At 39.7% G+C, this 13,028-nt stretch overlaps 1 protein-coding gene across 2 annotated transcripts in view; it reads left to right on the top strand.

Moving 5' to 3' along the window:
- PRKG1 (protein kinase cGMP-dependent 1) overlaps positions 1 to 13,028 on the top strand; it is a 508,740-nt gene that overhangs the window by 307,532 nt on the left and 188,180 nt on the right. For both annotated transcript variants that reach the window (XM_055790419.1, XM_005235115.4), the window contains exon 4: positions 6,189 to 6,294. In XM_055790419.1, coding sequence (XP_055646394.1) covers positions 6,189 to 6,294 — 106 coding nt within the window. The remainder of the gene's footprint in view (positions 1 to 6,188; positions 6,295 to 13,028) is intronic.

The raw sequence follows: 13,028 nt of genomic DNA, 5'->3' as shown, positions 1-13,028 counted from the left end.
ATGACTCTCTTCTCCCCAACAGTAATTTGCGCAATAATCCCTGCAAAGTCAAACCTGGGGGGAGGATGCTTAAGTTTGAGTGGAAATTTCCTGTACCATGGCTACTGGAAAGGCCTTAAGGACATGAAGATGCTGCTGTTTCTTGGCCTGAGGCTTTCCTGGGTGGAGAAACGAACAAGTTATTTGAATAAAATAGCCTAAAAGCAAAAGTGAGGTGATGAATTCTGGCTTACGGTACAAGGCATTAAAAAGTTTGGGGTCTGATAACGCCATGAGCGAGCACCTGAGCTGAGGATGGTTCACTCAGTGATCCTTGAAAAACTTGCGAAGGCTTCACTGAGCATGTAGAAACTTGGGAAGGGAATGCTAAAGGATTGCAGGGCCATATTAGTATTGCGTTCCGCTTTGAAATAATACACCTGCCTGGGCACTGCTCTCACGTTCTGATTTTAAGGATTTAAGCACATTTTAATGTTTTACTGATGAATCTTTGCTGCACTGCTGTGGTTAAAAGGACATTTTGTGATTAACCTGCTTTGCAGGAAAGCGACCTGTGCTTAAAATCCATATTGGGAGATAGTTTTCCGATAATGCTGTGCAAATTTATGCTTTGTTTTGCAGGTGCATCTTAGCAAATGCACCTGAAGGACTTCCCCAGCTATATTAGCATGTAATATATAATATTATATAACAAATACAACATAAGTAATGCTCATGTTGCTCTTTTGTAAATTCTTTTTTCACATAAAACTTCGCAGTTGTTTCCCCCCCCCCCCCCCCCCCCCCTTTCACTGCCTTTGTGTGTGGTGCCAGAGAAAAGGAGTAGCTCGGATCTGAGCCTGAAGTTCATGATTTTCAGCTGCTGGGTCCACAAGAAGAAAAGAAGCAAAAGAGCAAAAACTTTGTCTTCAGCAGGCCTGGGGCATGACAGCGGTATTAAAAATCAAGAGAATTTAAGCCTCGGAGAGGATCAATAATGAATAGACTCTATTATTTAGTGCAATAGATGGAGAAAATCTGAATATTTTCTCTAATTTTTTTGGAAGTATGTATTATTATGCCACTATTGACACCAATATATATATATATATATATTGTATATACAGTAAAGACCAGATAAAAATTGCAGTGTAAAACACAGTGCTGTGGTTTCAGAAGGAGGCATATCAAAGCCAAAATATTGCAAACGTCTTTTAAGAGTGCAAAGCCAAGCAGGAGAAAGGCGACCTTCTGGCTTTCCTTGGTGCCATGTCCTGTGCCTGTCCGCCCTCCCCAGCGTCCCTCCATCTCTGACCCAGCAGTGCCAGGCGCTGGGGTGGCCCTGCGGGGACTGTGGCTGTGTATGGGCCGGTGGTGAAATCCCACTGGGAGGTGGGAAGATGTGCAGGTTCAGCTTGAGACTGGCTGCAACCTAATCTGCTTTTAGTTTTCCTCATTTGCATCACCCTGAAACTGTGCCCTGCCTTGGGCCCTGAGAAAACACTCAGAGAGGGTCTGAGCTGCTGAATCCATTGGGTTTGTGCTGCATCATGAAAGATACGCACATGTGATCCTTCAAAACCAGGGAAAATACCTTTATCTTGCCTTGGTTTATGTTCAAAGGCCTCCCAGCACACAAACAAGCCAGTGGACACAACCAGCCAGAATGAAGCCCAAGGTTTGGGTTGTGTTGGGGACTCTGTATCCCTGGGGGTGTATTTTCACCTGTTTAAAACAGGATATATTTTCATAGGTTTCCCAGGTAAATGAATAGGAAGAAAACTTAGAAGTTTGAAATTGTTTATTGAAATTTTTTATTTGTTTAGATCAGCGATTTTGGCATAGAGAGGGGTGCAGCTCATACACTGAAATTATTATTTCAAATAATTTCAGTCAATTTCTTATCACAAATTAAATATTGACCACAATGAACACTTCAAATTTAAACTTTAGTGATAGAATCTCCACCCCTGTCCCTTTTTGACCCATGAAATCTTGATTATTTTGCTTCAGCTCTCACTGCTCTTTGCTGTTTATCTAGGGGCATTTTGTTTTGATTTCAGCCCTTGCACTGCATCACTTTCACCTGGAGTTTTAGATTCAGATGCATCTGTTTCTCAAAGGAAATCTTTCTGGAAAGCAGAAGTAGTTGTGCCTTTGATGAGGTTAATTTAGCTACTCAGTGCTTTAACTGTGTTTTTCTAATTATCTAGTGCCTTTGTTAGGAGCTCACGCCAAATCCTTGATTTGATGGGATTGCTCACCTCTGACACAGAATTAAAATATTCTGCATTGACTGCAGACTGCCCAGCATCATCTGATACCCTCACCTGGGGAGCTGTAGCTCCTAAAAATGCAATGGTGGTACTATATAAACAATCATTTAGAGGTCCAAATCGTGAGCATCCCTGTTTTTATCTGTGCCTCCAAGTGAAGGAGGTGTGTTTATGAAAAATGCATATTTTATAATATACCTTAGTTTGTGAGCATGCATATTGCTGCCTTACAATGTTGCTGCTTTTTTTGTGTGCCAGCCAAAATCTTGGTGGCTTCTTGGATCATCAATGATCATGTTATGCTTTGTTACAAAGGTAAAACGAAACCCCAGCTATAACTATCATATGAAAAAGTGTAGAAGAGGCAAAAAACTTTGATTTTAGTATAATTCCAGTTTAGCTGCTTTGATTGAGGTATTGTGGTTTATATTATTGACTAGTCTCAGGAAAGTCCCATTACAGATAAATGGGCACACATCTATTTTCATGTTGTCATATTCCTTTACGATTGTAGTTCTTGCAATCAGAGAATAAGATATTCTCCTGAAATCATGCTTCATAGATAATTTTACCTTTACATCCATCACGTTCTTTGCAGAGGGACAGAAAAGAAAATCTCTGCATCGCCTGTGTGTGTATCTGTTACAACTCAGTTATTCAGGGCAGAATTGACTTTGTGGTATACGTCCCATATACATATTTTGCATTTCAGGGCACTCATAAATATATCTCTTTGAAGTTGTTAATATCGTCAAATCTTACAGAATTCATACTGTTCCTTCAATAACCCTCTAACATGTTTACAGAGGATTTTAAGCATAACAGGAGATTATGCTCATACCTGATTAGAAGGGTCTTATTGACATTTAAAGCTCTGCTGTGATTATCCATTATTAAAACATCTGTTTATCATTAAGCAGGATAAATGTGAATATAAAGTATGAGTAGTAATTATAATTAGCAGTACAGAAGTGCATTGTCTGCACTTAACTTTTCCTGAGCTGCTTGGTCTTTGTGAGTGGGCTGGTACACTGCTGTATGTATAATGAGGAGATATACATATGGATACATTGAAATCTACATTTTATAGTATATAATAATGTACAATTATAAAATATCACATACATTTTATATATAAATGTGTGTATGTAGTTTTGTATATATAGTCTTATATAAATATGGTTGTATCTATATCTATAACTTGGGTTACTAGAGGGTACTTTCAGGGGAATGTGACTCGTAAGCCTCTGGTCCTGTGCTTCCATGAAGATTGCCAGCTACAGAGATTTGTTTTAACAGAACAATTTCTAGCAGGAATAAATGGATCTTCATTTTACTCGAGAGGTGCTAAATTATATTTGCCATTTACCTAAGTGCATTAAGAGACCATGTGAGAACATACTGGGCACGGGCCATGTAGCAGTGACTGGTTCTGGTCTTTGGGGATTGATATCAAATAGGATGCTGTGCTTTGTAAAGCATGTGGGAATCAGAGGAGAGTAAGTGTCCACCGCTTATCTGGCTTAGTGGTACCCCTGTGGACCTCAGAGACAGGTGGTATCTTTGCAGCTATATCTGAACCCACTGCAGGAAGGAAGATCCACTGAGTACCTTCGCTATCCACTGTGCACATGAAAAATAAGAGTTAGCTGGTTGCCATCTGTCACAGATTTAAGGCATAATGACATACAGCCTATAAATGCATCTGACAAGCCAAGGATGGGGACTCTGCCCTTTGGAGGCCATGCTCTTAAACACTCTGATGGACTCCGACACAAGTCTGGTCCCAGGTGCCAATCGGATGTGTCTGTTATGGACCAGCTGGCCTGGATTGAGACCGGGATGAAACCTTTTCATTTTTCAGAGCTACTTGTTTACCTAAGATGATGAATCTATTAAAACACATTGGGAAGCAGCAGCAGACAGAATTATTTAAAGGAAGGTCTTTCATAATTACATGACACAATAGAAAAAAAGAAGGTGAATTTATGTATTTGCTATCTTCCAAGCTTACTCAGCTAATGGTGTCAGCTTAGCAGTCATGCCTTCGCTATAAAGACTGTATGAAAGAAATATAGGTGAAAACTTTCATTGTACTCTAGAAGTTGGCTGTACTTTGGAGAAAGTGCTTTTAAGGAACAAGTAAGATGTGTTTATGGTACATGTTCATGATAGGACACTGCAATGCTGTTGGATATTTTGCTCCAAACAAAAGGATGTATAAACTCTTTATTTGTTTGTTATTTGTACATTCACTACATCTTTTTTTAAAAATACTTACTTATCAGTGTTTTTGCCAGTCATGACCAAGTTGCCTTTTCGCTTTGTGTGGTAATCATACATTACACTGAATGCAAACCATCCCGAAACAGCCAGGCAGGCTGAAATCCCCTACATTTTTTCACCTAGATAGAAGGCACCTACTTTACAAGGTATCTTTTCCTTCTTTCAGTTAATTTACTGGGATTTTGCTGAGATTTAGTGACTTCATATCAACCCTCATCATCCTTAGCCAGTACAGCAAGAGACCATCCTTTTCAGTGAATCCCCCAACATACCCTGTACAATGATACTAATTTTTTCTTAAGATAGAGCTCATCTAATAATCAATTAAACCCCCTATTTTGCAGAAGACAGTAAAACTCCAGAAAAATAGGAATGCCATTCATGTTAATTGTCTCTTCCACTTTGAAGAGAGTGAAAGACTAATTTTTTTTACAGAAATCCCTCATACTATAGTCATGTCTTTTTTTCCCATCAGTTTTATTATAATGCTAAAAATGCTTCTCAAAAATGAGTTTCTGTCTTGAAAATGAGAACAGGTTTTAAATTTTGTGGTGCATTCACTTAACTCTGCAGTGCAATTTGAGAAGAAAAATTTGAATTTGCACTTTGAGGGTTTTTCATCCTGCAGATGCAGTTAGGGATAAATACTTATTGAATGGGGTGTTTGTGAAGTAAAGGACCAGGAAATAAAAGCAAAGTAATTTCTTGGATTTTTATTGGTGGGAATATTGGTAAATATTTTGCTGAAAGTCATTTTGCTCATTTCTGTTTCCTGTAGTGAAATGGGATATGGGGTTGAAATATATTGCCATTACTCCATGAAAAAAATATCAGTACAAGTGCAGAGGTCTTTAGAGTAGTTTTGTTTAATTAAACTGTTTCTCTAAGGAGAAGCTCTATTATAAACTCCAAGCCACATCTGAGATGAAAACATGGACCACTTGGGGTTCTGCGCATCCAACTCACATGATCCTGGTTTCTTTGAGTATCTGTACTTTATGCAATGGTAATCTGTTATACCTGTCTTTACAATGGGACTTCACTTCTGAAGTATATGATGTAGCATATGGTGTGTAACATTGAAGTCTTGGAATATATCAGAGACCTGAAAACTAAAATTGGAAAAAAAAATTACTCAGACTTTCCAGAATTGGGAGTTGTTCAATTGTTAGGATATAACAGGAATTGGTTCTGGCAAATCTCTCAAGGTCAAGGAGAAATTTGTTATCTGCTTTGGGAGTTGGATGAAACCTTAATGAATTTTGCTGTCTCAGAAACAGGATAATGCACTAAAAAATCTCCCCAGATCACTCAGTGTCACAGGCAATCATATGTCCCAGGTTTCGATGAACTGACCCCCTATTTTTTGCTTGCTTTCAGCCTGCATTGATTTCTTCTCATCTCGCAGTTGCTTTTAGGTGATCTTTCCAAAAGCCCATGCACTACAGCTAAACCTGAGGATATTTCAGATCATTTCAGTGCATGCTTAGTCCATTTCCGGTGAATGAGTTTTATGTTACTATTTTGCAGTGTGTACCCATTTTCGTGCTTTCTCATGAATGAATTCATTCCTCTGCAGTTCACAAAAGGTTTTTCAAATTTTGACATTTTGCTAATTACATTTTCCCCTTGTCTTGTTTTTTCCAGCTCTCGTAAATGTGAAACTTTGGGCTATTGATCGGCAATGTTTTCAAACAATAATGATGAGGACAGGCCTCATCAAGCATACTGAGTATATGGAATTTTTAAAAAGGTATGACACTTGTTTACTTTATGAAAAAATACAGTGAAACTGCCGTCCTCATCTTTTGACTTTTTTTGTGAGTGCAGTATTTGATTTGTTTCCTTCTCATATCTTTTTTTTTTTTTTTTTTTTTTTTTTTAATTTGCTGTTTAACCATCTGTAAGCTGTATCCTCCACTTGAAAGGAAGGCGAGCCCCAGGGGGAGTCCTGCTGCAGCTTAGTTTCATTGCCGCTGTGAGTTACTCATTGGCAAAGAGTAACAAAGCCAGGTGTAAGAGAAGAAGCTTTAATATGAGTCATACTAAGTGTACCTTATTTAAAAAAACCCTACACCCTCCCCTGGGAAAAATCTGGTTTGTAAATTGTTGTAGAAAGAAGCAAGTCCATTCAAAGTGTGTTCTTGTGCTTCTAGAAGTAAAAGGCAAGTTTCTAGACAAGCAAAAACTTTAGGCTGCTGTAAAATGAAGGTTAAATGAGTAACAAGAAAGGCATAAAGCCAAGTCTTTTCACTCCTTAAATTTGACTCTCTCAAACTTTCCTTCAGTTTGCGCTGCCAGATGCCATCTCAAACTTGAACATACCCTCCATTACCAAACCAGTGTCTAATTTCTCAGTGTGCCATAGCAGTGAGGACTGCGCTGTGTTTCATGTCAGCAAAATAATCCCAAATAGAAGCATAATGTCATGGAATTCCAGAGAAAAAAAATCACCCAGGTCAATGTGATGCTGTAAGTAATCCCATCGTTACTAAAATGTTAGTACACCAGGCTTGTCCCAGATCAAAACATTCCCCGCTGCATCATTCCCCCCCGGGAACTGACAATGTTTTGCTGTGCAGAAGCAGTGCGAGGGGTAAAATCATATCCAAGAGATGATTTCTTTTGATAGTGAGTGGGGATGTGATCAAAATCCTTCAGATTTGGCCTCCTTTTCACCTTTCTCTAGGGAGAAGCTTTACTCATTTTCTTTTTTATTTAGGGTGCAGCTGATTTTCAACATAGGGGAATGTTTTAGCAATTAATTGCTTAATTTCCAGAAGCTGCATCTTTTTTTCCAGAGAGAGGTTTTGGGGGAAAAGTGCTGTTGTCAGATCTAGAAGATCTTAGTTTGCAAACTAATGACTTGAGTAATGATATACCTTCTTAAAAGCATGTTTTGGATGAAAAACTAATCCCATACAGCCATATCAGATGACAGGTGACGAGTCTCCCTAAAGCAGGCATACTAACTTTAGCCCTGCCATGTCATGTGCTTGATCTGCTTTTGTTTCTGACTTGCTTTTTTATGTGTTTTCAAACATAAGATTTCTGAAATTGGAAAAACATGTGCAGTACATTCACTTGGACATGTAGTAACATAAAATCAAGAAGTAGCTTGTATTCCTTCAACTTTAAATTAGTTTTTCTCCAGTTAGTATTGGAAGAGAAAAGGACTTAGAAAAACAATAAAAATTAATAATTATAATAATTACCATCATAATATAACTATTCTTTAATATATAATATATAAAAATATCTAGAGAAAGAATACAAGTCACAGAATCATAGAATTGTTTAGATTGGAAAAACATTTAAGATCATTGAGTCCAACCATTAACCCAGCACTGCCAAGTCCACCACTAAACCATGTCCCTAAGTGCCACATCTACACATCTTTTAAAAACGTCCAGGGATGGTGATTCCATCGCCTCCCTGGGCAGCCTGTTCCAGTGCTTGAAAATTTTTTTGGTGAAGAAATGTTTCCTAATACCCAACCTAAACCTCTCTGGTGCAACTTGAGGCTGTTTTCTCTTGTCCTGTCGCTTGTTAGCTGGGAGGAGAGACTGACCCCCACCTCGCTACAACCTCCTTTTTGTGTGTGTATATATGTAAACACACATGTATATATGTAAACACACACACACAAACTAAATCTCGGTGATGATGTTGGGGAGTCACAAAATTGGGCTGTCTCACAGGGTGTCCAGGCAAGGCTTTAGGGATAGGGCAGGGCACATGGAGCCAGGAAGGTGATCCCGTAGGACCGATACCCAGGGCACAAGTGCAGCTGTACCACAGCTCAGCCAGGATGACAGGTGAGGAATGAATCGAAGCTGGGGCACCATTAGCCACTTAGATCAGAGAGCAGAGACCTGCCCAACTCACTACACTTGTTCTTGACTGGGTTGACATCCCCCCTCCTCACTTCTCCTTGTGGCCTGGAGTTTCACCTGTGATGGTTTTCGGTCATGAATAAAAATAAAATAATGAAACAAATAATTGGCCAGGAAGCATGGCCTCTGATGTGACAAGATGTTTCTCTAGAGAGGACCAGGAGCTCCATGGAGATGTTCTGCTACTCAGAGATGACATGAAAGTGTAGGCATCAAAGTCTAGCTTTTTCCAGGTGTCTTAGTTTATGGTTATTAACAAGCAAACTCAGAAGAGGAAACAAAACCTGTTTCCATACTGAAAGGGTTTAAAAAATCATAAATTCACATGCTAACAAGCACTGGCCTTTCTTGTATGCTAGTGAATGAAACAAAAAAATAAAAGATCAGTTCTGGAGGCTGGAGCTTCTGGCTCTCTTTCAAAGCGGAAACTGTGCACACATTAAGCTCTTAAGCTGTGAGCTTTAATAGAGATTCTGTAGAAGATTGTCAAGATTAATATGGATGCAGGTTTCACAGAGCCTGCCCACCTTTAATTTTAAAGCAAATAGTGTGAGGAAGAAACAGAGAAGTGTTTTCTCACACTGTGTCTGAGCTTCTTGGACACAGCCTATTACAGTGTATCGAGCCACATATTAATGCTCATTACAAAGGTCTAAGGCAAGCAAATGTTTTTCTTCTTTGAATCTTACAGTTTGAATTTAGGAAGAGATTTTTTTCCTATGCAGTGATTGTAGCATGGGGCAGAATAGCTATAGGAAGGTCATTACAAAATGGTATCTGCCCCATTGTGTCTCCCAGTTAGCTGGACTCTGTTCATGAATAGCTAGCTCAAGCTCAAATAAATTCGATTTATTACATTAAATGTTCATTTTTAAGGATGTTTTCATTCTAAATCTTTTTAAGGAAAAAAAGTTAAATCTTGAAAACAAGGAGTATATAAATTGTTAACCTTATTCTTTGGGGTTTTTTTCCCGTTTTCTTTCATACATTAAGAAGTTAATAAAAATGATCTTGTTAAGAAATCAAATGGAATAGAATAAAAAAAGGTTTAAACGGTACTTGTTCAAAGAAAAGTCAGTGGGATTGGACAGCATTATCTTCTGCTGAAATTGGTCTAAAACCCTTTCTGTTCTTGTCATTAGTCACAATAACAAAATGGTCATCATCTTCAGTAACATATTTTCATGTATGAGCAAAATACAGTAGACATTAAGGTTTTGGGGGTGAAATAAGACTATTCATGTATTCTTGTTTATCTTGCTGAAAATAAGTGCAGTCTCACCACTGGTATTATTAGGGGGGCTCTTGCAGTCATTGTATGAAATACTACCCCACAACCAGTGTTGTGTTTTGTTGTTTTTCCACAGAAGGAACATACACACGTCAGCTACTTTCTCTTAGTTTCACCCATTTATGTCCAGAGTATGTATAGTCCAGTGCTTTCTTCTGAATGCCGTAAGGAAACCCTAAAAAGTATGTGTCCTGGTTAAGAAATCCAGGTCTGCCATCCCAATGGGTCCTGGGCCAGAAGGCTGTCTCCTGGTTTTCTCTAAGGAATAGTAGTGCATAGTTTTCTTGGGTTACAAAACTTGAGATAACTCTTTGGATTTACAGAAATCAACTGCAATAGACTGGAGCAGGGGTCCTCAAACTACAGCCCATGGGCCGGGTACGGCCTCCCAGGGTCCTCAATCCGGCCCCCAGTATTTACAGACCCCCCCGCCAGGGGTTGGGGGGGAAATCAAGCAGCCGGAGATGACTGCCTGCCACTTCATCCGCGCGCCCGACCCCTGGTTAAAGAGTGTGAGGACCCCTGGACTGGAGTAAGGAGCAAGTGAACATCCTCTTTTTCATAGTATTTAGGAGGAACTGGTATGTATATCCCTTTCTGCTGCTTGTAAAGTCAGCAGCTGATCCTTGAAGTGATCAAAAGATGGCCTAATTCCCTAGCAGCACTTGCTTCAAGTAAGGGATCGAAAATCCAGACTATTTTTTGATCCCTGTGTATATACTGAATGAAAAATCATAGCAATGATTCCCTTTGAAACGCAGATTTTCAGTAGCTCGTTATGGGTTTAAATCAGTGCTCGATCAAGCTAGATTGTAGTGTAGCTAACAGTAAAACGTTAAAAATAACATTGTGCCGTACATTCAGTAACTCCTAATGGTATAGGGGTTTTTTTTAGCATTTAGTTTTTACACAGCATTGTGCTTTCTGTATATCATGGAATATATTTGCCCTTATGCAAGCAAGAAAGAGCAACAGTGGAGGTTACAGCTATGCCAGAATCAACTGTACATCTCACTGTAATTTTCACTGTAACAACATTAGAATGATTTCCTTCTCAAGCCTGTACTAAAATAATTCCATTTAAGCAAGTCAGAATATTTCAGTTAAGGAAACAGCTATTTATAAAATAAATTTGTCCAGGAAATAAAAGATGGAAAAAAGCCTTTGGCAAGTATTATAATTACCTGCTAAATCCTAAAAGTTTAAAGACAAGAATGCCTTGGAAAAGTAAATATTGTATTTATTTACACCATCTTCCTAGATGTTCCAAAAGGAGAGACCTCATATTCTGGTCCACCATATAATCTCTGGTTCATCCAAGACCCTGGAACAGATCAGGATAACAAAAGATGAATACTTTGTGTCACCTCAGAGGCAGGATCTAGCTTTAGAAGTGGAAACTTAAAGGAAGTTCGCACATACACACAATCTTGAATCTTATAAATATTCAGTGGTGCTAATAGAAACAAAATTAAAGGATCTTGTTAGCCCAAGCTTTTGACTTAATGTTAATGTCAAAAACTTTCATCTGGCTGAGGAAATGCCCTACCATTTTGTCATAGTGCTTTGGCTTGATCTTGAGTCTCATTGACAGGTTTATCCTACTCCAAATTGGCTTAACTGGGAAGTTGTGATCTGGGCAGACATGGCAGAAGTGAGCTGGTTACGTCTAAGAAATGGGAGTTTATGCACTCTCTGCTTTTCTGCATAGGGAACTAGGCTGGTAAAGTTTTTTGTCTGTAGCCGTGTATTTAATTGTGCCAAAAGGTACTGAAACTGGTCACTGTGAGTACCATGATGATTTTAGAGAGAAGGTTTTGCGTTTTCTGCAAGTTGTTTGTCAGTGAGAGGAAAGCAGATACAAAAATGTGTGAAACTTCATTAAGTGACTGTGTCTTTGAAAGATTGCTTGCGTTTCTGCATTAAAACTTTCCCAAAGTGCATCTTAGGGTGAAATTGTACTGGATAGAAGTGGGAGAGAAATAAGGAGAGTGAGGCAAAGGGAGGAGGGACTTTGGAAAAAAGAGTTAGAGATGGATGATGAGTTGGTGAAGTATGTATGTTAAGATTGTTTCAGCTGACTAAATCTGCAAAACAGGTTTTGGCTTAAAACAACTTTTGTGGAGCACTGGAATGTAGACAAAGTGAACAGAGGGGATAGCAGAGTAAGAGGAAAAGGGAAATTAGGAGGCAAATAAATGCATCCATTCTTAATACAAAGCTAAATATAAGAACAGATCTACTGGTTCAGACCAGGAGCCCATCTAAACTGACATCCTTTTCATCCCAAGATGTTCCTCAAAGCCAAAACAGAGAGGTCCATCCCCACTAGGATGAGTGTCCAGTCCAACACTTTGAAAGCCAAGAGCATCATCTTGAAGGGTGTTCACAGCCACAAGATCTGGTCATTACTCACCTTTTAGGCTGTCCGAAGTTTTAAAGGCAGTCCAAGGAGTGTCCCCGGGGGTGAACAAGCTGGGCTGTTATGTCCTGATCAGGTTCTGTCTTACCTCAGAGGCACCCAAGAATTTTGCCAAGTTACCCTGCTTTTGCGTTCACTGTTGCTGTCCAAGCTGAGGAGCACCAGACCAAGCATGCAGTCCACAAACCCTGCGATTGATACGGTGACAAAAAGGCTTATGTCCAGATTATGATCTTCTGTATGGAGCCAGGAAGGCTGGAAACATTGAAATAGCATCTCCCAAGAGCTGTAGATGAGATAAGGCTATAAAGAAATCAGGAGTTAAGCCCAGGAAGAAGGGAGGGGTAGGGAGAAGGTGTTTTTTTCTGATTTGAACGGTAATAGATTAATTTCCCCAAGTCAAGTCTGTTTTGTCTGTGATGGTAGTTGCTGAGTGATCTCCCTGTCCTTGTCTCAACCCACAAGCCTTTCGTTGTATTTTCTCTCCTCCGTCCAGTTGAGGAGGGGAGTGATAGAGCAGCTTTGGCTGGGCATCTAGCAGTCAGCCAGGATCAAACAACCACACTTGGAAACAATGGGGACTCTTTCAGGGCAGATGTCCACCTAGTTCAGGGGTCCTCAGACTTTTTAAACAGGGGGCTGGTGTGTGGATGCAGTGGCAGGCAGTCATCTGCGGCTGCTTGGTTTCCCCCCCAACCCCTGGCGGGGGGTTCTGTAAATACCAGGGGCCGGATTGAGGACCCTGGGGGGCCGTACCCGGCCCGCGGGCCGTAGTTTGAGGACCCCTGACCTAGTTCATTCTTAGCTGAGGTCTACAGCTACCTTGAGTCCACACCGAGGATTAAAATTATCCTTTTTTCATAATAGTGAACAAAAGG

The sequence above is a fragment of the Falco peregrinus genome, chromosome 1 (genome assembly GCF_023634155.1).
Source record: "Falco peregrinus isolate bFalPer1 chromosome 1, bFalPer1.pri, whole genome shotgun sequence".
NCBI classification, from domain to species: Eukaryota; Metazoa; Chordata; class Aves; order Falconiformes; family Falconidae; genus Falco; species Falco peregrinus.
Note: the sequence above shows the minus strand (reverse complement) of the source record. Positions and strands in the feature narration are given on the sequence as shown.